The sequence below is a fragment of the Engystomops pustulosus genome, chromosome 2 (genome assembly GCF_040894005.1).
Source record: "Engystomops pustulosus chromosome 2, aEngPut4.maternal, whole genome shotgun sequence".
Lineage (NCBI taxonomy): Eukaryota > Metazoa > Chordata > Amphibia > Anura > Leptodactylidae > Engystomops > Engystomops pustulosus.
Window position 1 is genome coordinate 222,306,189 of NC_092412.1, and position 21,889 is coordinate 222,328,077.

The 21,889-nt window shown below is 39.9% G+C and overlaps 1 protein-coding gene across 1 annotated transcript; it reads right to left on the reverse strand.

Annotated features, from left to right (window-relative positions):
* Positions 1–4,081: 4,081 nt before the first annotated feature.
* Positions 4,082–21,558, reverse strand: LOC140119330 (myeloperoxidase-like). Its single transcript, XM_072138235.1, has 14 exons — positions 21,389–21,558; positions 21,227–21,303; positions 18,143–18,236; positions 17,026–17,201; positions 16,273–16,393; positions 15,000–15,129; positions 14,681–14,887; positions 12,371–12,686; positions 11,982–12,142; positions 9,940–10,192; positions 8,597–8,767; positions 7,924–8,161; positions 6,570–6,781; positions 4,082–4,664 (listed from the first exon to the last, which is right to left on the reverse strand). The coding sequence occupies exons 1-13, from the start codon at positions 21,430–21,432 to the stop codon at positions 6,580–6,582; spliced, it is 2,190 nt and encodes a 729-aa protein (XP_071994336.1). The 5' UTR covers positions 21,433–21,558; the 3' UTR covers positions 4,082–4,664; positions 6,570–6,579.
* Positions 21,559–21,889: the final 331 nt, after the last annotated feature.

Genomic DNA, 21,889 nt, shown 5'->3' on the forward strand with positions numbered 1-21,889 from the left:
GTTTTTAATCTCCTTTGGCACGTATAAGGACTTGGACAATTGCTGGACTCCTATCCACTCTCCATTAATAGATTACAGCTGTTGTTTGAACAAAAGTGTAGCTGCTGGGCCACAAATGACCACGATTTTAGCATTTCAGTTCGAGAAACTTCATATCACTCCTCTGCCTTTTACATAAAGTTATTCAATGTTTGTTCATAACCTTAGTTACTAAGTATTTTATACCTTGTTTACTTGTGATGTGGTCATCCAATAACTTTATAGATGCCACTCCTCATGTAAAGGAAATACTTGGCACAATTATAAAAATTATATTACCATAAGATGTATTATATTGGTGTGGTGATCGCTGAATGCTGTAATGCCATGAACCACCCAAAACATTGACTTGCACCATATGTACAATGTATAATACATTCCAGTCTGTTCAGAGACACATCTTGTAATCCCAATGTACCAAACAGGATGCAGGTAAAGCAGCTGAGGGTAACACTGAAAGATGGAGGGATGTAATGAGAGTAACTTGACTGCTCAGATTGAGAAACCGGCCCATGCTTTTTTGTTAATTTTCCATTCATTTTCATGATATTTATTACAGCAAGTGTGCCATCGCTTGCCCTCCACACTTCATTTATTTATACACTTTTTTTGGGTTTTTTATGTTGCACATTATGCAATACAACAGAAAAATTAACAGGGATAGAAAATGTCAGGCAAGCCATGACGAGAAATTTAGTTGATTTTTAGAACTGATTCTCTCTTTTGATCAATACATGTTAGATATTCTGTTGTATGACACCATTTAGGTCTCCTAAACGCCAACAACTATTAGAAATGAAACCAGCTCCTTTACCCAAATAGTAACATCACACATTTTAACTTAGGTTGGTGGAATCAGGCAGTGTTGTGATTGATTTAGACAACTGCTTTATGCCACCATAGACCCAATACGAAAAATATTTCCATACTTTACTTTGGTACATAGAAATCATGTTTTGTGTGCATATGCAGAGATTTCCATTAGGGAAGTTTCCTTACCATTTATCTATTTTATTTTAATCATGTTTATTAAATAATTAAAAGAAAAACTTTATAAACGTTATTATTAGCCTCAGTTTATCAGAATGTGCTGTGTGTTTATAAATGCATAAAATATGCATTAAACATGTCAATGGATGGAAATCATTCCACTTAGTTTAGAATGGCATCTTACATGTGGTTTCTTTACAAAGTTGTACTTTCATTATCCTAAAATGTTAATATTTTCAGGCGTTATAAATGAATTTGCTTAGTTATTTCACTTAAACAGTGGCATCATTCATACCACTTTATCAAGACCAAATCAGGCAATAGAAGGTGTAACCAATCTAACCTATACCTATACCCCAATACCTTTGATACAGCTTATATTACCTAAAATGAAATCTACCACCTACAAAAAGTAAAAAAAACCTTAAAGGTACACACCTGTCCTCCTCTTCATCCCGAACTCGTCGCTTGTCTTGATACGCCAGGATTACCTAGAAAAAAGAGTGCAGGGATGCCACTCCAGGCTACAAATTATTCACCCATCTCCTTCTTCCATGCTGGGGGCATGAATAATTAGCAGCCCAGAGCTGTCTCTGCAATCCAAGCAGTATTTTTTTTATGTCTTTTTCTTTTTCCGTTGTGTTAAGATAAGATAAGACATGTGCCAGGATTAGGTTAAAAAGGAGCACAGGTGTGTATCTGTAGGGGGTTTTTTTAAAAATTTTTGTGAGTGGCAGATTTCTTTTAAAGAAAATTTACCATCAAATTTCATCATGAAAAACCAGAGACACCGGTTTATAGATCCAGACACCCTGACTGTGGTGATCTTCTTATATTTGTTATCCATGGCCTCCATCCTTCTAAAATCAACTTTTACAATTATGCTAAGGGGTGTTTCTAGAGCCCTTCAGTGAGGATTGCTGTTACAATGAGCAGAGCAGATCTACCCTCCCCCTGCATTTCCTGCTGCAGATTATACAAGCAGAGGGAGGAGCGAGAGAGCAGGGGGAGGGATAATACATGTTCTGCTCATTGTAACAATGAGTGAAAAGACAAGACTGAGTCTCTGGAAACACCCCTCAGAGATCCTCAGTTTCATTAACATAAATCTGGTTTATTATGCTTGATTTTGATGTAAGATTTTCTTGAAGGGGATGGTACAGTTGTTTTTGGCACATGCATTCAATGGGCAGAGGCATTCAATTATGACAGGCCCCTGCCACACAATTTTAATGAAGAGAATAACATTGAAGCCCTCCTTGTTGTATACTTGTGGTTTCTTAGATTGTTTTGAGAGATTAGAGTGAAAATGGCTAAATACAATATCCCCTACAGTAAAAAGTGGTACTGACTTTAGCTTTTCATGTGATTCTGCACTGAGACATCATGGGATTGATATCACAGAGCATAGAGATGTTCAGTTTCTCTAACACTTCCAGTAAGGGTACAGTGAAGGGGGAATAATGTTTTGGAACTGGAGGGCTGTGCATTTACATACATTTTCAAAACCCCCTCATAATATTTGGTCTTTTTCTTATGAAACCTGCCAAGATTGTTTGCATTGAGGATTTCTTCAAGTTGACACACATAAAACAGTAAAATGTCTGAGAAATAATCTGTGTTTCTGTTCTTATCTGTCTGACTACAGCCCTTCATTTGTCAATATTTATTTTACAGTAATCAAATGGAGTAACTAAATCTATATCCAAAAAGAATAAGACATCTGCTAAACATCTGCTAAACGGAACTTTTTTTTAATTAATCTGGTATTACATTTGTATGGCCCAACAACTCAAGGGTTTATATTATTCATTTGTAGATTATAGTTTTCCATGGGAGACATTCTGGCAATACCATATGACACACCAAAAAAATATAGTATATGCAGCCATATTTTGTCTACTCTGTTCAAAAGAGGCTTTTAGTATATGTGGGACCAATCTCCGCCTGGTCTGATCAGTGTAGAGATATGAGTTGTAGTCTCTGTTAGTTTTCCAGAAGGGACTATAGCAAATACCGCTGCCTGGGGCGGCCGCCCCACCACACCCAACGTGCAGCGTGGGGCGGAATTTCTACAAAACGTACGGAAAGAGGGCTTTGTCCATGCCTTCATACAAGGCATAGTAAATTCCTCTCAATGACTGATGAAACAGATTTTTTTTTTTTTTTGTTAAAATATTATTCTTTTTGAACTTTCTTATCTGTAGGGTTTTTTTTTTTTATTTTTGTGAGGGGCAGATTTCTTTTAAAGAAAATCTACCATCAAATTTCATCATGAAAAACCAGAGACTCTGGTTTATAGATCCAGACACCCTGACTGTGGTGATCTTCTTATATTTGTTATCCATGGCCTCCATCCTTCTAAAATCAACTTTTACAATTATGCTAAGGGGTGTTTCTAGAGCCCTTCAGTGAGGATTGCTGTTACAATGAGCAGAGCAGATCTCCCCTCCCCCTGCATGTGGTATTAACATTTAACAGTTGGTGTAAATGTTAGTGACCATTTAACCGTCTTGGGAAAGAGTATGTTCCAGTGGAAAATCGACAGTAGATTGTCAGGCTGAGTTTTGTGTTTCAAACAGATAAGTAGTGGGAAAGTTTTTTTTTTTAAATTCACCTATTAACTACCATTTCTCCATAAAATGTCTTTCCTGTTCATCAGAATCAAGTCTGCCAATTCTCAAGAAGGTATTAGTCATGTTATCCATCCACAATAGAGAGATACGATCACATCCTTGACTGCTTTCCATTGATAAGAGAATAAAAACCATAAACACGTCGTCAGGTCCTACTTACTCACATCTCAATTATTTAATTGGTTATTGCATCAGTTATTATGAGGTGTGGACACAGGTAGAATTCACCTGTTCTGTTTGCTTGACCGTTCCTGGTTTTCGCTCACAATAACGGATTAAAAAAAATAACTGGTGTGAACTGACCCGAAGTGCAAGCATGTGTTCCGAAATGGGGTACGGCTCAAGTATGAGGTTTTCGATAGTTCCACATGTAGCATGAGCTCAGTAATATATTAAGACAAAATAAAACCTTCAAATCACTTAAAAATTCTATTTTTATTGTGAAGTAATTTGCACACTACATGAAGTTTATTGGGTTGCCTAATGCAGGAAAACAACCAAACATTTATTAGGTGTTTTATACTAGTATATATTGGACTATTATCAGAATGTTCTAAGAAGCTTTTTAGATGTAGAAATATTGGTGGTGCAAGAAAAAAAGTGGCTCAATCGCCCATTTAGGTGAATGAGTCGGCTGATTTTACATCCTAGGGCCTAGGACCAGAGACTCTTCTAGTTTTTCCTGTACACTAGGTGTGACAGATATAGAGAAATAACTTGCGGTTCCTGGTGTTCAATGTAAAATCTATAATCCATAAACGGTCCATGGCAGATGGGGGATTTTAAGCCACCATACACCTAAGGCAAGGGCATGTTTACTTACTCTTCATCCACTATAGTTATGCTGTCTTAACATATGTCCCTCACACAAAGAAAAATAGACAATAGAACATAAAAGGTTGGCGCTATATACAGGGGAAGTATGGCTGTCATGCACTTGGAGGACTACAGCGTTCTTGATTTCCAAGCAATCTCCAGATCAGAGAAGGTAAGAGTTTTCTGAAAAGACAGTACAATCTAATTAGAAACACATCTTAATATGAAAAACCTTATACTCTCAAAATTATTGGTTTTCAATGGTAATCTTAGAACCTATAAAGCTGGCAGTACAAATATACTCTATTTAGTTCAGGCTGTTTCATCACGTCTAGTGAGACGCTTCCCTTTAAAGACTCTGTCACTGTCCTGTAATTTATGTAATATCCTTGCCAAGTCAGTGTAGCGGGTTTTGAGCATATTCCTCTCAACATGGGGCACATGCCAAGTCTACTTTAGCTACACCCCTGCCACCAGCAGGTATCTGTTGTTGTTCTGCTGATTTAGTGGTCCTCCATGGAGAGAAGAGCAGAATAGCATTGTACACATTTGGACACATAGAAAAAGTCGGCTCATCCAATCCCTGGTCACAGCAGTGATTCATCTCAGCAAGTGATTGACTTCCTGCAAGTTGAGGATTTCCAGGAAGTAAGAATACATTTATATACGTACATATGTGTGTGTTGACCCTTATTATTTCACCCTACCAAAGATAGAGCTAAATAGTTATTCAGAAGGCTCCTGGTTTGTATAGTCTTCCTAATCAGTCTCATTCACAAAGCTCGGCATAGTCCTGCACCATCCTAGCTCTCATCCCTCATCTCATTCCATTACCCAACCCGTGCCAGCAATCTAAGATTATTCTCTTATCTATTCTGGACCTCCCATTCACATCTCCAGGACTTCTCCTGAGCTGCACCAATTCTCATGAATGCCCTTCCCCACACTAATACCCAACTACCAAAGGTTCTCCTAAAACCCAGCTCTTTAGGCAGCATATCACTTTCCCTAAATGTATTCAACTACAACTCACTTTTCACTAATGTTATGTTATCCTCCAAGTACTAGATGTCAATTTACATATTGTCTATTTATTATTATCAAAATTTATTACAGTGAAACCTCATGTCAACCACTCAAAATTCTTTTAAAATTGTCCCCTACAAACAATGGCCCAAATATAATGAAAACTTGTGTACCGTATTTTTCAGACTATAAGGCGCACAAAAAATTCTTTGATTTTCACAGAAATCAAAGGTGCGCCTTATAGTCCAGTGCGCCTTATATATGAATTGTACTTACAGACAACAGCTGCCTTGAACTATGCACAGGTCTGCCACCTGCTGGTCATTCATCCTTATAATTAGGTGCGCCTTATACTCCGTTGTGCCTTATATATGAACCTAGACGTTTTAGCAGGCATTTATTGATGGTGCCTCTTACAATCCAGTGTGCCTTATAGTCCAAAAAATACGGTAATCTGCCTTTGCCTAGTGCAGTTTGCCTCACTAATGTGTAGTTAGCGCCAGATAATCCAATAGCGGCGCACGCTCTATGTAAATCTGGCCGGTTTTGAGGATGTGACACAGTTGCACCTTTTTTTCTTGATTCACTTTGCTTTATGGTGTTGAGACACAATTGTGGCAAAGCGCAGTAATAAATGTGGCACAAACTCCAACTACCGCGCCTCTTTATGTGTCAGACAAAATGCAACTGCGACACAAAAGTGGTGCAAACACTTAATAAATACGTATGCAAACTCTAAAGACACTTTTTTTGTGCAAACTTAGAAAAACTCAATGGCATATCTGGGCTAATGATTCCTATTGTAGGAGATGTCCATTATGGATAGTATATGATGGTACATCATGTCATATTTTTCACATGAATATGATAATATGAATAATATGCTTAAAAGAGTCGTTCCTAAGGAAGGTGTAGAGGTTTCGCTCTATTCTTTTCTATTGACCAGATTTTTATTTTGATAATTCTTTTGCCTACAGTTTGGGATACAGATCCATATTTCTAGCAGAATTTTCCATCATATTTCTGGTATGTTTTTAGTGTTACTTGTAAATATCAGCTCACCATTTTTATCTTAACGTTGTCTCCATGGCCCTAGGTCCAAGGCTGGGATAGTGGAGCATCGTCGAAAATCTCGAGGATACTGATTTCCCAAAAAGACATTTTGAGGAACCTCAGTGATCCCAGTGTTTTCACAGATGACACGGGCAAATGACACTCTCTCTATGGCGTTCTTCTGAGCTGAGGTGAGCACCCCACGGTTCTCATAATAAAACCTACAAAAAAACAATAATTAAGGAGCCTATTAAAAATGTAGCCCTTAGGTTATTGTACCCTTAAGTGAGCAGTTATTGTTTATATCAAATATCTTAACCCCTTAAGGACGCAGGGTTTTTTCACTCATTTCTCGCTCTCCACCTTCAAAAATCCATAACTTTTTCCTTTTTACGTGTACAGACCTGTGTGAGGGCTTATTTTGTGCGTAACAAATTTTACTTTCCCGTAATTTATTTTAACATGCCATGTACTGCAAAGCTGAAAAAAAATTCCAAATGTGGAAAAATTTTTTAAAAAACGCACGTTCTTGTGGGCTCAGTTTTTACGACTTTGACTGTGCACTCAAAATAACACCTCAGCGTTATTCTTTGGTTCGGTGCAATCGCGGTGATACCAAATTTATATAGGTTTTATTGTGTTTTAAAACATTTTAAAAAATTAAACGAATGTGTACAAAAAAGAAAGCTAATAACTTTTTTATACTTTGGCGCACGTGGCTGTGTGAGGTGTCATTTTTTGCAAAATGAGCCAACGTTTGCACTGCTACAATTTTGAGGTCTGTGCGACATTTTGATCATTTTTTATTCCATTTTTTATGTGATGTAAAAAGGTGTAAAAGTCGCATTTGGGCGCCATTTCCCGTCTCGGAGGTCACCGCCGGCCGTAATAGTTTTTATATTATGATAGATCGAGCATTTTGGGACGCGGCGATACCTAATGTGTCTGTGATTTTTACTGTTTATTATGTTTTATTTCAGTTCTAGCGAAAGGGGGGTTGATTTGAATTTTTAATATTTTATTATTTTTTTTAATTTTTTTAAACTTTTTTTTTTCTTTTTTTTTCACTATTTCTTAGACCATCTAGGGTACATTAACCCTAGATGGTCAGATCGCTCCTACCATATACTGCAATACTTCTGTATTGCAATATATGGCATTTCTGCAGCTCACTCATTACAATGAGCCACTGACTATGGGTCGTCTGTAAGTCGGGTGTCCTTAAGTAGGGGACTGCCTGTATTTTCAAATTATTACATTTTCCATATATTATGACATCCTCATAAAAGTTCACTTCATAAATAATTATATATCTGTTCCACAAATTTTTTAAATAGTTTTTGTCTATACTAAATGTACTTACCGGTCTCCATCCCGAGCTCTACGAAACTGGTTACCAATCAGACATGTAAGCAACTCTCCAATTCTACCATTGCGAACTAATGGCTCAGCAACTCCTCCAACCCAAATGTCAATATTTTCTGGAGTTCCATACAAATTTATGAATTTTTGGGCGAGCTCCCTGTTATTCAGCACAGCAGCTAGTTCATTCAGATTTCTCGGTGCAGAAAGTCCACAAAACCTTCTCCAGGCGTTGTAGCCTATTAATAAAAATTGTGTGATATAATAGCACAATAAAAGAAAAACTGGTCACCACCTATAATCACTATAGTAATGGCAATACTGCTACACAACTACAAAAAGTGATATATAGTAAAAAAAAAAAAAAAAATTATCCCACACTGTGCTCCTAAAGAATACAACTGATTGCACTGTCATCCCTACATTGTGATACCTTAAGACTTTATAATGTGCCCTTTAAACAAATTATATACTATACTAAACTCACAAATATATATATGCCGCTGAATTAATAACACACACGTAATTAATAATATAAACAGTTCAATAGTGCAAAATGACGAATGATAATAACCTTACAACAGCTAATGGTTTTTGATAAAATTAACTATTAACTTTTAATGTAGACTGTATAGAAATAAACTTTTTGATTTTGAGAGAACATGAATAATTACCTGGAATACCATGTTCACGGCCTCGTTGCAGGTTTAAGGCTGGTAGGTCAAGACCAGTCCGTTTGAAGAGTTTGAAGAGACGTTCTCGTAACTCATCTACTACCAGCTGATTTTGACGATTGAGTTTAGCTCGGTTTGCCATCAATCCTCTAAGAAGAGGATCAATTCCACCTATTTGAAAAAAGAAGAAGATTTTTTTCTTCTTCATATATCAGGCTACAGGGTGACATGGACAAAGTGTTTGGTCATCCACTTGGCAGATGAGGTTCAATGTGGATAAATGTAAGGTTATGCACCTGGGGGCTAATAATCTACATGCAATATATGTCCTTAAGGGAGTAAATCTGGGAGAGTCCCTTGTTGATAAGGACCTGGAGGTACTAGTAGATAATAGATTAAATAACAGCATGCAATATCAATCAGCTGCCTCTAAAGCCAGCAAGATCATGTCATGTATCAAAAGTGGCATGGACTCTTGGGATGGGGATGTAACATTACCACTATACAAGGCATGGGTTTGGCCTCTTTTGGAATATGCTGTTAAGCTTTGGGCACCAGTCCATAAAAAGGATGCCCTGGAGCTGGAGAGGGTAAAATGAAGAGCTACAAAAATGAAAAGTTGCATGGAGGGTCTTAGTTATGAGGAAAGATTAAAACAACTACATTAATTTAGTCTCTAAAAGAGACGACTAAGAGGGGACATGATTAACTTCTATAAATATATGAATGGTCTATACAGAAAATATGGTGGGAAAAAGTTGTTCCAGGTTAAATCAAATCAAAAGACAAGGGGGGTCCTGTCTCCATCTGGGGAAAACAAGGTTTAATCACCAAAGACAACAGGACTTTTCTTATTTTGAGAGCTGTCAATCTATGGAATAGCCAAGCTCAGGCGCTGGTCACAGTAGGGACAGCACAAAGCTTCAAGGGTCTAGATGCCTTTTTACATCTAAATAACATTGATGTTTATGTTGTAACATAGAATTAGTTGCCTTAAATCTCTTCCTCATCCAATTCCTTCCATGTTTGAACTATGTAACTAGGTAATTATTGATGTTGAAAATGTATTGTGCAGAAAATGGCAGGGCTACTGATGACATCAGAAAGACCAGTTCAATTGTATAACATCAAATGCTGGTATCAAAAATCATATTACACAATAAAAAATATTGTAACAATAGTAAGTACTACAGAACCTGTTACCCACTCAACAGTCTCCGCCTCCCTTTTCCTGCAAAGATGGGTGAGGTCTTATCATGTGAGAGGCTTAATGATTGGCAAACCTGGCGCTCAACATGGCGGAATTACTACAAGGTTCTGTGCAGCAGAATTAAGTACGTTACCTTGTCTGACTACTCTCCAGCTATTGAAGAAGGTCATATGAAGAGGGGTCGTTGGCTCTGGAGCATAGGGACGATAGCCATCATCAAGGCGATAAATCAGTGGCTGAATGAGAGTATGGCCCATACGGAACACAACTGTGAAGACATTGGCCACTCTTGGATCCACAGACTCATTATAACCCCTGTAATTTGGAAGAACTCTGGGCATCTGTGACCCCAACAGTAAAGGCAGCCAATCTTTGTATGTTATTTTCTGTAAAAATGAAAGATATAATTGTTAAAGTGTACCTCACTGTTCAACAAACATTGAATGAAGCAGTCTAGTCTGTGTCAAAAGCATCTCACTCAGCGAAACCAGTTTCCTACACTCTACTGATGAGATGCAAAAACATCGAAACAGTGCTGTCTGCAGTAGGGAATCTGGTCCTTCTGGAATAGTTATAATCCCATAATGTAATTAGGCAGGGCGTAACTTGAGGGGGTGCAGAGAGTGGGCCCAAGTGGCTTAGGGGGCCCATAAAGTGTCAATTTCCCATATGAGAAGAATAGTACTATGAACAATACATTAAAGTTGGGGGCCTGGCACAGAGTAGTATACTGCCTGCCCTGCCCCAAGTGGTATACAGCCTGCCCTGCCCCAAGTAGTATACAGCCTGCCCTGCCCCAAGTAGTATACAGCCTGCCCTGCCCCAAGTGGTATACAGCCTGCCCTGCCCCAAGTGGTATATAGCCTGCCCTGCCCCAAGTGGTATACAGCCTGCCCTGCCCCAAGTATGACAAGCTAATTAAAAAAAAAAACTTAATACTCACCCTCCGACGATACTCACCTTTAATACTCGGCGCGGCTCCCGGATCCTTGGCGGCGGCTTCTCTGCATTCTTCACTAGCCAACAGTAGGTGGCGGCTCCCAGATCCTCGGCGGCGGCTTCTCTGCATTCTTCACTAGCCAGCAGTCGCGTCCATGCGAGCTGCCGGCGGGCGACACCGCCGCATCATAGTGTGGGCTAGTGAAGAATGCAGAGAGAAGCAGAAGCCGCCGCTGAGGACTGGTGAGCCGCTGCCGAGGATCCGGGTGCCGCCGCCAAGGATCCGGGTGCCAGAGGGTGAGTATTAATTTTTTTTTTTAATTGACTCGTGTATAAGCCGAGGTAAGATTTTTCAGCACATTTTTTGTGCTGAAAATCTCGGCTTATACACGAGTATATACGGTACATCCTGGAAAATGTATATTCACATATTACATAAGGTTTAAATTTGATCCAGTGACTTGAAATCTTGATTTTCTCTCTGATCTCTCTGAAAGCTCTTTGTGTGACTTGCACTTGTTTGTGATCTTGTGGGTAGAGTCTTAGTAGCTGTGACTCATTCTCAGGCTTGAAACGCGTCTCTTCCCTGTTATTTGCCTGTCCTTTTACTTGGGGATAATATATGAGCCCAAAGTTAAGCCATTTATTTTATGTAATATGTTTTAAATGTCTGAATAATTCAACACATCCTTATGGTAAAAATGATTTCTATTCCTGCATATGGAGGTGGAAATACCCATCCCCTCTCCATAGGCTTCTATGTAATCTGACGCTTCAGTGTGCCCCTGTCCATCTCACTTTCAGTAGAGATTTTAGAGATAAACTCTATATATTGAGAAGGGAACGGGCATTAGAGGAGATCATTAATTGTAGAAAGAATAATTTTCCTTAGATTATATACATCTATATATATATGTAAACAATGTTTAGTGTATTCAGTATAATTTTATTTACTTTTTTTTTTAAATATGAGTGAATAAAGTGGCTATAGATGTCTGACCAGTTACTCCATTCAACCCCCACAATAAGAGGCGTACTACAGTGGAAGCAGTCATGGGGCCCGCCCACCCAACCCGCCACACTAAAGAATGAAGGATGTGCACCATTATATACATGTTTCACTGCACATCTTCCACAGTACACAGCTGAGCCGGTAGCTCAGATAAGAAATGTTGGTGAGGGGACAGCAGAACAGCAGGGCTAGGGACAAAGAATTGACAAAGAATAAAACATCACCTGTAAGATTGCGCCCACAATCTTCCTAGCCTCTTGATACAATGTTTCACCGGTCATTCTTGGATTTAACCTCCGTAGTGCTGTTGCTATGCGATTGTGTTCACGTACAAAGAGTGTGTGAAAGGCAGTGAGACCAGGTTGTTCACTGACACGAGGGTCCCCTATAGATAATAATAGACACATGACTTGTATAGGATCTTATAGTCTACTATATAAAATATTCACTAATAATGGAGGGGTCATGAGAGCTCTAAACTAAAGCAATGACTGAGATGGAAGATTCACAGAAGGTTGAGTGCGACTGACTGATAAGACTTTAGACCCTACTTTTACTTGATTATTAACAGTCAGAATAAACAAAATTAATAAAATCTATCTCAGATCTATACCTCCCAAGAAACAGGGGATTCCAGATGATCTATTAGTCAGGACACAAAAGTCTTCTTCCGCTGTTTCGAATGGCAGATATTCTCGTCCATTGTCTGTGAAGTTCTGGTTGATCGCCATGAGCCCAAACTGATTTGTATTGTTACGTAGCGCGAAAGCCAGAGGCAGGTCACTGCCATACACTTGACTCCCGTCAAGGAAAGATGTGAGGATGTTTATCTGTTCACGGATTGGAGATTCTGGGTTGCATACAGGAGAGGACCGGAAAAGGGGGATACAGTCGCTACGATTTGTAAAACGAGGATCATTTGGTGGAATCTACAAGGAAAAAAAGATGCAAAGTGCAAATGTTAATGAAAAAATCCTGCTGGAAAATACAGTCAAAAGTTGATAACTACAATGCGACAAAATCAACTTGTAACTATAAATATTAATTTTACTTGTCCTTAAGAAAGGGATCATCTGATCTGGACATTCACATTTAGTTTAATTCGTCTGTTAATTCAACATGTAACCATGTTGTTTCTTAGAAATGGTGGCCAGCTGTCCTTGGATTCAACCGAATTCGAATTGTTGTCTGGGAGTTACTACATGTCCCACAGCCGTCCTGTGGTAAAGAACGCTGAATTTAGGTGGTCGTGCAGGCATCAATAGTGCATGTCAGGCCACTGCTAGAATAGTGCAGTGGTGATTGTATCCAAGGACTACTAAATCTTTTTCTAAGGGACAAAAAGGACAACTGGTTGGCCCGGAACCCGGGGCTAAATCATTTGTACATGACCTGCTTCTAAGGGTTTCATGTGTAGCAGAGCAGCTAATCTATTCAATGGCAGATCTTCATATAGGCCTTCGGTTTTCTGGGGGCCCACGCCTGCCCATGAAGATCGGCAGTTAAAAATAAAGTCTTCTCCTTCCTGTCCGGATGCATACACTATGACGTGGCGGGGCCACCGCTGTGTGATGTCATAGTGTTGCACACAGGCTGAGAAGAAGATAGAGCCGCAGGGAGAAGAAGGAGGGCTCTAATGTGGATATTTCATTTATGGGGGCCTCTGCTGAGGACATTTCATTAAAGGGAGCCTCTGCTGAGGACATTTCATTAAAGGGGGCTCTGCTGTGGACATTTCTTTAAAGTGGGGCTCTGCTGTGGACATTTCATTAATCGCGGACTCTGCTTTAGTCATTTCACTGTAGGGGCCTCTGCTGTGGCCATTTCATTAAAGGGGGGCTCTTCTGTGGAGATTTTATTTATCAGGTGAGGGCTCTGCTGTGGCCATTTCATTACAGGGGGGAGAATACCTGAATTCCTGTGTTATTCCTGGAAAAGTAGGATAATTTGGAAACTTGATGTCCGATAGATGTTGGAAGACAGGTGTGAGTTATGTATATAGCTGTGATTGCTCCAAATATTAGTACTAAATATTATTTGCATGACTTATATAATTATGTGGGGAGACGACCATCTCAATAGCAGTAATAAAAATGTTATAAAAAATAACAGATATATAGTAAAGGGCAGTGCTGGTCATTTAAATTTATCCTCATGGAGGAGATGGAGAGGGAATGGCTCTAGATGAGGGACCAGTCATTCCATTCCCCCACTGATTAAACATGAAACGCTATCCAATAAATACAATAAAAAGTTAAAATGGAGTTTTGATTGAAGAGAAGGTGTGTCATATACTCTGACATATTGACATATTGATGAGCTGGTTGCACATATACAGCCACTCCATTTACTTATGCTTGGATATCTCAGACAGTCCCATAGAGAATAATTTCACCCTAATTCTTACACGTACAAGGAATTGTTGGGGGAAGAATGTGGGAGATGAGTCTTATCTGAGCAGTCAAACACAATGGGGCAGATTTACTTACCCGGTCCTGTCGCGATCCCTGAGGTGCGTTGTCCGACGAAGATGAAGCCCGGTGCGATTCTTCAAGATCGTGCGTCCATTTTCCTGCATCTGTCGCTTACCCGCTGAGGTCCGCCGGAGTTCACCTTCTTCTTCCCAATGTATGTGAGTGGATGTCTTGCGACACAATTTGAATTGTAAATACCGTGGTTTGTCCGAATCTGTCGCCCCCCGATTTGTGTCGCATGCAAGTCGTCGATTGCGCCAGAAGCCATTCGCGTGAACCAAAAACCCCACTTAAATGCGGCGCTAATCGGTAATAGTCGGGAAACCGGACAAAAATGTGCCGTGTGGAGCCTTAGTAAATGTGCCCCAATATATCAACAAAACTCAGTTCTAACGTAGCGGTTTACTGAAAAAGCTGGTCCACTGGACTTGCAGAAGATTGAGCTTTACCTTGAGTGGGAAGCAGGGGGGCTCTCTGGCACAGCTGGTATCACAGTCTATACCTTCCAGGAAAGTTGCCCTTGCAGGAGTTTCAGGGGAAAGATCGAGGTCATGATCCGTCCATTGTCCCCACTGCATAAAGATCAGCGCCCGACCATTGTCTAGGGTGATGTTTTCTGTAGGGAATCTAACAATTTCATTGGATACTTGACGTGCCTAATTACGAGAAAATAGTGAGAGCATGAACAATTGCTAGGATTAGCATATTTTGACCCAAGAAACATTGTACATAGGAGCAATGTAAAAAGTATCATCAACTTATACTTACCAATGGAAGACGAAACCCATTAATTCTACGACTCTCAGTCCAGCCGCGGGGAAGAGACACGCCATCCTCATACTGAGCACGGAGCAAACGTGTAAACCCAGTATTAGAAGCACCAAGACTGGGATTTCTCCTATAAATTTATATTGGGAAAAAATAATTATGTTGAACAACTTCTATTATGAAATTCTTAAAGGAAATTTACCATCAAAATCCATCATGATAAACCAGAGACACTTACTCATAGATCCAGGCACCGTTATTTTGGTAATTTTCTTATATTTGTTATCCATAGCCTCCTTCCTTCTAAAATTAACTTAACATCTTAAATGCTAATGAGCATAAGGGCTATGGGCCCTCTGTGCTGTAGCTTCACAGGCTGTTACACTGTGCAGGACCATTTCCCCTCTCCCACGTATAAGATTAAAGCTGGCAGAGGGAGGGGGAGTGCTGAGGTAGCACAAGGGAAGGGTAGGGCAGTGTAACAGCCTTTAAAGCTGCAGGAGAGGGGTTCTGGAAACACCCCCAGAGCACTTCAGACTCAATAGCATAATGTTAAAAGTTGATTTTAAAGGGAAAGAGGCCATGGATATCAAATATAAAAAGATTATCACAGTCACAGTGTTTGGATCTATGAGTAAGTGGCATTGGTTTATCATGACTGATTTTGCTGATTGATTTCTTTTAACTTTGATGCACTTTCAAGAAAACATACATGGACCCTTTAATAGTTACCTGGATTTATGCAGTTATTACTAATATAATGGAATCTAATGTTTAGATTCCAATTAAAGACACACAATAAATTTACGCACAACACCTGTTTTCCCCAAATATAAGACAGAGGGGCACTTTTACTAAAAAAAAAATGCAGTCTGTGCTATGTGTAGTTTGTCTGTGTATTGTGCAGAGGGCAACAATTTCAGGTTCTGCATGAATCTGGCGCCCCCTGCACCGCTCCAACAAAGTGCACCACTTTTTTTTGGTGCACCTTTAACATGGGACGTGAGATACTTCTGTCGGACACTGCATGATATATGTGGCGTGCGATCCCACTGTGCACTGGAACTTCTCTTCCGGTATAGAAATTTGTGTCACGACGCAAATTTGTGTCAAGACGCGACACAAATTAGTCGCTTGCGAAACATATATGGAGCGGACAGTTCTTAAATACATGTGCAAGAATTTTGCACATAAAAGAGCATGCAACATCCAACAGAAAACTGGTGTCTAGGTTCTTCTACTGTTTGCCAAGACCACAGTAATAACTTCTCACCTGTTATTGCACTCTCCAGTGATGCTCCGGTATGGACTGTCCTGACAAGCTTTTGGGAGGTGTTGGGTTGCGCAGCCCGAAAACTTGGAAATAGAATTTATCTGGTTCTTTGTGAGTAGATCTGAAATACAAGGTTTGGCAGTAATGAAAAAATCAGCTTAAAGCCTAAGATACTCATCCGATAGCTGAATGATGGAGATTTTACAGCCGATACAAAATAGTAGTGTAGAGCCTGCAATATTTGGGACAAGTCTCTCATCAAAGCACAGCAATGTGCAATGTGTGGTGGCTATGTCTGGCACTGCAGCTCCAACCAATTTACTAAGCATAAACATGGAATATGTGGTCAGGGCCGGCTCCAGGTTTCAATAGTCCCCTGGGCGACAGAGCATTTGTGGGCCCCTTTGCAGTGAATTCATGTGGCAGCATTCAAAATTCAGAAACTAAAACAGTCACCTGTTCCCTAAAATATTCCCTAGTTTATCATTCCAAACAGCTCCCTAATAGTTATATTTTATACAGTCCCCTCATGGTTATTTTATATAAGTCCCCTAATGGATTCATTAGATACAGCCCCCCCCCCCAAGCTGCATGAATTCCTTATGTAAAGCTTTATGTGGGCCCCCAAGCAGCTCTGGAGCCCGGTACCTGCCCAGGTATGCCCAGTGCTTGCGCCAGCCCTGTATGTGGTACAATACAAGATATGTGAACCCTCTTTTTTATGTGCTACCCATTAATACTGCACTCACGTACCTGTAATATTGAAAGGATGGTCATAAAAGTATTTGACTTTTCCTTCCAGAAGCTGGAGGGTGGTGCCCATGTAGTCAGCAGCTCTGATGGCATTTCTGCTTCCTGCTACAGGCTGCTTGAAGTAAGCCATGAGGTCCCGGGCATCGACATTCTTCTTCCTTAAGCGTTCCTTCAAGCTAGATAATATTAAAACATTAGTTACAGTTAAAGGGGTTTTCCAAAAATTTAAAGAATAGTGAGGGGTTGACAACCCTTGGGGGAACGGAACCGGATCAAGGAACCTGAAACAGATCATGGAACCCAAAGCAGTTGGCTCTGTGCTCCTTGTAGTGGTTGGAAGCCGAATCTTCAGGTGAGAAACATGATTCACAAACCATCAGACACTTAAAATATTCTCTAGATATATCATAAAAGTATTTTGTAACTGAAACTTTTACCTAACAGGTCTGTCACATCTCCTGACTGTATTCCCCATGAAATAATAATTTTGGATAATATTTTCACATCTTTTTCTATGTCTTTATTATTTCTTCTATTATGTGACATGTGGCATATATGAATAGATTGACAACAAGTGTAACTATCAAAGAGCTTTAACCTGCGTGTCAAGCATGGATTGGTCAGTATATGATGGTGCAGGACCACATCCACAACTAGTCACACCCAGTTGTCAATTTATTAACACAGTTGTAGAAGAGTAACAAAAGAATGACACAACTCGTGTGATGTTTCCTACAATATTAAAGCAAAATCCAGAGATATGTAACACCGGCGTTAGTGAGGTTCCTGTCCCTCTTGCTGGCTTCATCTTTTTTTCTGCTATTATAACAGAAATGTAATGGAAATAAATGGAGAGCAGAAGATGAACGGAGACTTTAGACTTAGCTTCCAATCTTGGTTTCCGTTACACTCTTCTAAAACTGATGCAGGTGTGAACTGAACCTTAGTCCACTACGTCTACAGATAACTGATTCATACTTCATGGCTAGCCAACACAATAGACTCTTATCACTAAGTCGTGTTACATTGTCTATATTTAGATGCCGTCATTTATGACCAAAGTTCCTTGTAAAACCTCATCCTGCATCACCCGGAGTGTCAGTGTTTTTCTGCTTACATTTGGCGGGTGTTTTTATAGGCCGTATCTACCAGGTGTTTGGCTTCCTTTGCACAACTTTCAATAAATTCATTATTCAGTTCCTCAACGCCATCTGCAACACAAAAAGGAACACAGGCATTAAAAGCGCTTAAGGCTACATTCACATGAACTTGTGCCCACCGTACCGTAGCACAGCGGGCACATGTCGGCGCCCAGGAGAAGAGGAGGGGGTGAGTGTTGCTCACGCCCGCCCCTCTCCATAGCGATATATGGTGCACGGCGCCACCTTTCCTATCTTTCTCCAAGCTACGGACGGTGCGGTGCCGCACATGTGCTGCACCGCGCCGCTCCCGCATGGCGCCGCACGACCATTGCCGTCTATGGGGGGCATAAATACGACGTATATAGGCTGGCAGTACATATGTGCCATCTGTATGTAGCCTTACTACGTTGAATTTACAGACAAGAGTTTAAATTTTGTGCAGATTGGTTTGTATTTTCACTGATACGCTGTCCTAGGAAAAAAATAGGAAACATGTCCTATTTTATTTATTCACAGATGCAGATCACAGAAGACAATCGAAGTCTATGGGGGACATTGATTATCGTATCTCTCAGATTCGCCTATTTTTGCGCCTGGTTTGTTCCTTGACTTATGATTGATCTAGTTTTGCCTTATTAAATGTGTTTTAGCATTGTCGAGTGCCCTATACAGACGGTCCCCTACTTAAGAACACCTGACTTACATACGACCCCTCGTTACAAACGGACCTCTGGATTTTGGTAATTTAATGTACTTTAGTCCTAGGCTACAATAAACAGCTTTAACAGGTGTCTGTAATTAATATGTATTGTTTATCCTGGTTCTTATGACAACCCAACATTTTTAAAATCCAATTGTCACAGTGACCAAAAAAAGTTTGACTGGGGTTACAATAATAAAGTATACGGTTCCGACTTACATACAAACTCAACTTAAGAACAAAACTACAGACCCTATCTTGTACGTAACCCGGGGACTGCCTGTATAGTAGATCTCATTTGTGGCCAATAATGAAGCAAAAGTGAGAAAAGCTGACAGAACATTCAGGGCTTCATTCTTGCACGAAAAAAGGAAATGCTTGTATATAAAAATAAAATGTCTTGCTCAAATGAGCCTTTGCCGTTTTTATTGGAATTTATAGGAAATGGAGTCTTACAACATTTTCAGATCAGCACATTAAGATGATCCTATAGAAAATGATGAAATCTGCGCTGAAGTATTTTTCATGTTGCATAAAGTAAATTTTTCATTTGGGAACCGAATACCTTTGTTTCCAGTAATGAAAAGGGAGGTTTATTCAATTGCACCTGCTCAGCGTAGGTGTATTTTTGCGACTTTTTAGGTGCAAAATTGTGATAGATGCCGTGCAAACATCTGTATAACACCCACTCACTATGTCAGATAAGGCGCAGACACTCAAAACCACTAAGCACCAGACTTTTTTTGCACCCAAAAAAGTCGCAAATTAGAGGCAAATTTAACAACTGCACAAGTTTTTATGCAAACTTATCCAAGAAAATCCACCCACTGGACTCCTAAGCATAGAATAACTGGCAAGTATTTTGCATCAAAGCAGTATACATCTGCCTGCAGAATTAACCCCTATGCAATCTATTCTGTAGATCTGTTTATCAAAAACAATGCAAACTGCAATATGTACAGTTTGTGTTGTGTGCAGAGGACGCCAGATTCATGAACTGTGGTGCCCGCTCTGCATCTGGCGCCCCATGCCCTGACAGAGTGCACCAACTTAAAAAAAAACAAACTTTAACATAGGGGTGCAACACATTTCTATCGGACACTGTATAATAAAGGTGGAGCACGGTCCCACTGTGCACCGGAACGCCTCTTTATGTGCAGAAATTAGTTCAACCCTGACACAAATTAGTTGATGGCACAGACACTTCTTAAATACATGTGCAAGCAGTTTGCTCATAAAAGTACATACAAAGTCTGACAGGAAGCTGGCACAGGGGCCTTAGTGAATATGGGCCAATGTATATAATTTGCTCAGCTCCTCCTGCTTTATAACATGCTGTCTGCAGACAGGACACTGTACAATCTTCTTAGTTCCTCCTGCTCTATAACATGCAGTCTACAGACAGGACACTGTACAATCTGCCCATCTCCTTCTGCTCTCTAACATGCTGCCTGCAGATAGGACACTATGGGGAAAATTTACCAAGGGCTGTGCACCAATTTTAAAGGTGCACCAAAAAGAAAGTGGTGCACTCTGCCAGAGCAGTGTAGGGGGCGCCAGATTCATGAAAATGGGTGCCATAAAACCTGAATCGGGCACCCTCTGTGCTATACACAGGAAAACTGCATATGATGCAGTTTGCACTATTGTTAGTTAATGTGCCCTAATGTAAAATCTGCTCAGTTCCTTCTGCCTGCAGATAGGATACTATTTATGAAAGTGTACCAGTACCAGTCTGACTTTGCACTGAAAAGAAAGTGCAAACTGCTTGTACATGTGTTTATAAAGTGTCTGCATGGTGGCTAGCGCAGCTGCGCTACAAAACAGTCTCGTGTGACACAATAGTGGTACGGACCCTTAAATACCTGTGCAAGCAGTTTCTACCTAAAAACGTGTAAATTCAGACAAAAACTGGTTCAAAACCCTTAGTAAATGTGTCCCTATGTACAATCTACTCTGCCTATCCTGGGAGACAGAGAGTCCCTTGAAGTGCCCCATATATAATAGGGTGTGTGAATAATAAATGTGGGTTTTGTTCACTTTTGTGGTACTTAGAAGTGAATGGAGGACAAGTCTATTCCAGGGCAGTTCAATGGAGTCTCTGGTCCCCTGTTCTCCCAATAAGTGGAGGTTTCATTGATCCTTTGAATAAGGGATACTTGTATTTTGTGGACCTGTCATCTCTTTTTCCATCTGTGACATCAGTAAATACTTGTAATACTCATGTAATAACAATTGTGGATCATTGTTACTTAAAACTCTACTAGTTATTCCTTCTAGTGATATATTAGTAGGTGTTACCATGTTTTGGGTCACCGTACAGCTACAGTAAATACTGAAAGTAATACATAGGATTTACCATAGTAAGAGGATGAACTTGTGTGAATCAGTCCCCAGGCCAGCAGCAGCCAGACCCCAGTGTGCACAGGAGCCGTCCTGTAGAAGGAAAAGACGACAAAAATTATTAGACAAGATGATGAAATAAATATGAAAATGATCTACAATAAACATCATCACTCACATCTCTGGTCCTCTGTGCTGTCCTTCCAGTGGCCTCATGTACATTTATAATGTTGTAATGGGGGGGCACCCATGAATGGGGAACACCCAGGGGGTGGCCTGTGACATGTAGGATTCCTGACTGTTAGGACACATGGGTTGTGACACAGGAAATATCTGGTCTTTTGCTTAACAAGGTTCTCTTATGACAAAATCCAAGTAATGATGGTTAGTGGTAGAGATAAATAAATCTAATTTGATGATATAACATATAATATTATACTCTGTCCTATATATTATATATATATATATATATATATATATATATATATATATACTGTATATAGGATTTGCGGCAGGAACATGGTTAGATTCTAAGTCTTAGAGATCAGTCATAATGAATCAGCCCTAAGATGTGGCTTCCACCAGTAAGTAGTACCTCACAAAGGAGTACAACCCTCACATTTTTGGAAATATTTGACTATATCTTTTCATGGGACAACACTGAAGATGTGTGTACAGC

Coding starts and splice junctions, on each gene's coding strand:
- LOC140119330 (XM_072138235.1), bottom strand. CDS start 21,432: ATGTACATGAGGCCACTGGAAGGACAGCACAGAGGACCAGAGAT. Junction 14,888..14,999: donor ATGGGTTTCGTCTTCCATTG/GTAAGTATAAGT, acceptor TCTCGTAATTAG/GCACGTCAAGTATCCAATGA. Junction 10,193..11,981: donor TTGTGGGCGCAATCTTACAG/GTGATGTTTTAT, acceptor TCATTTTTACAG/AAAATAACATACAAAGATTG.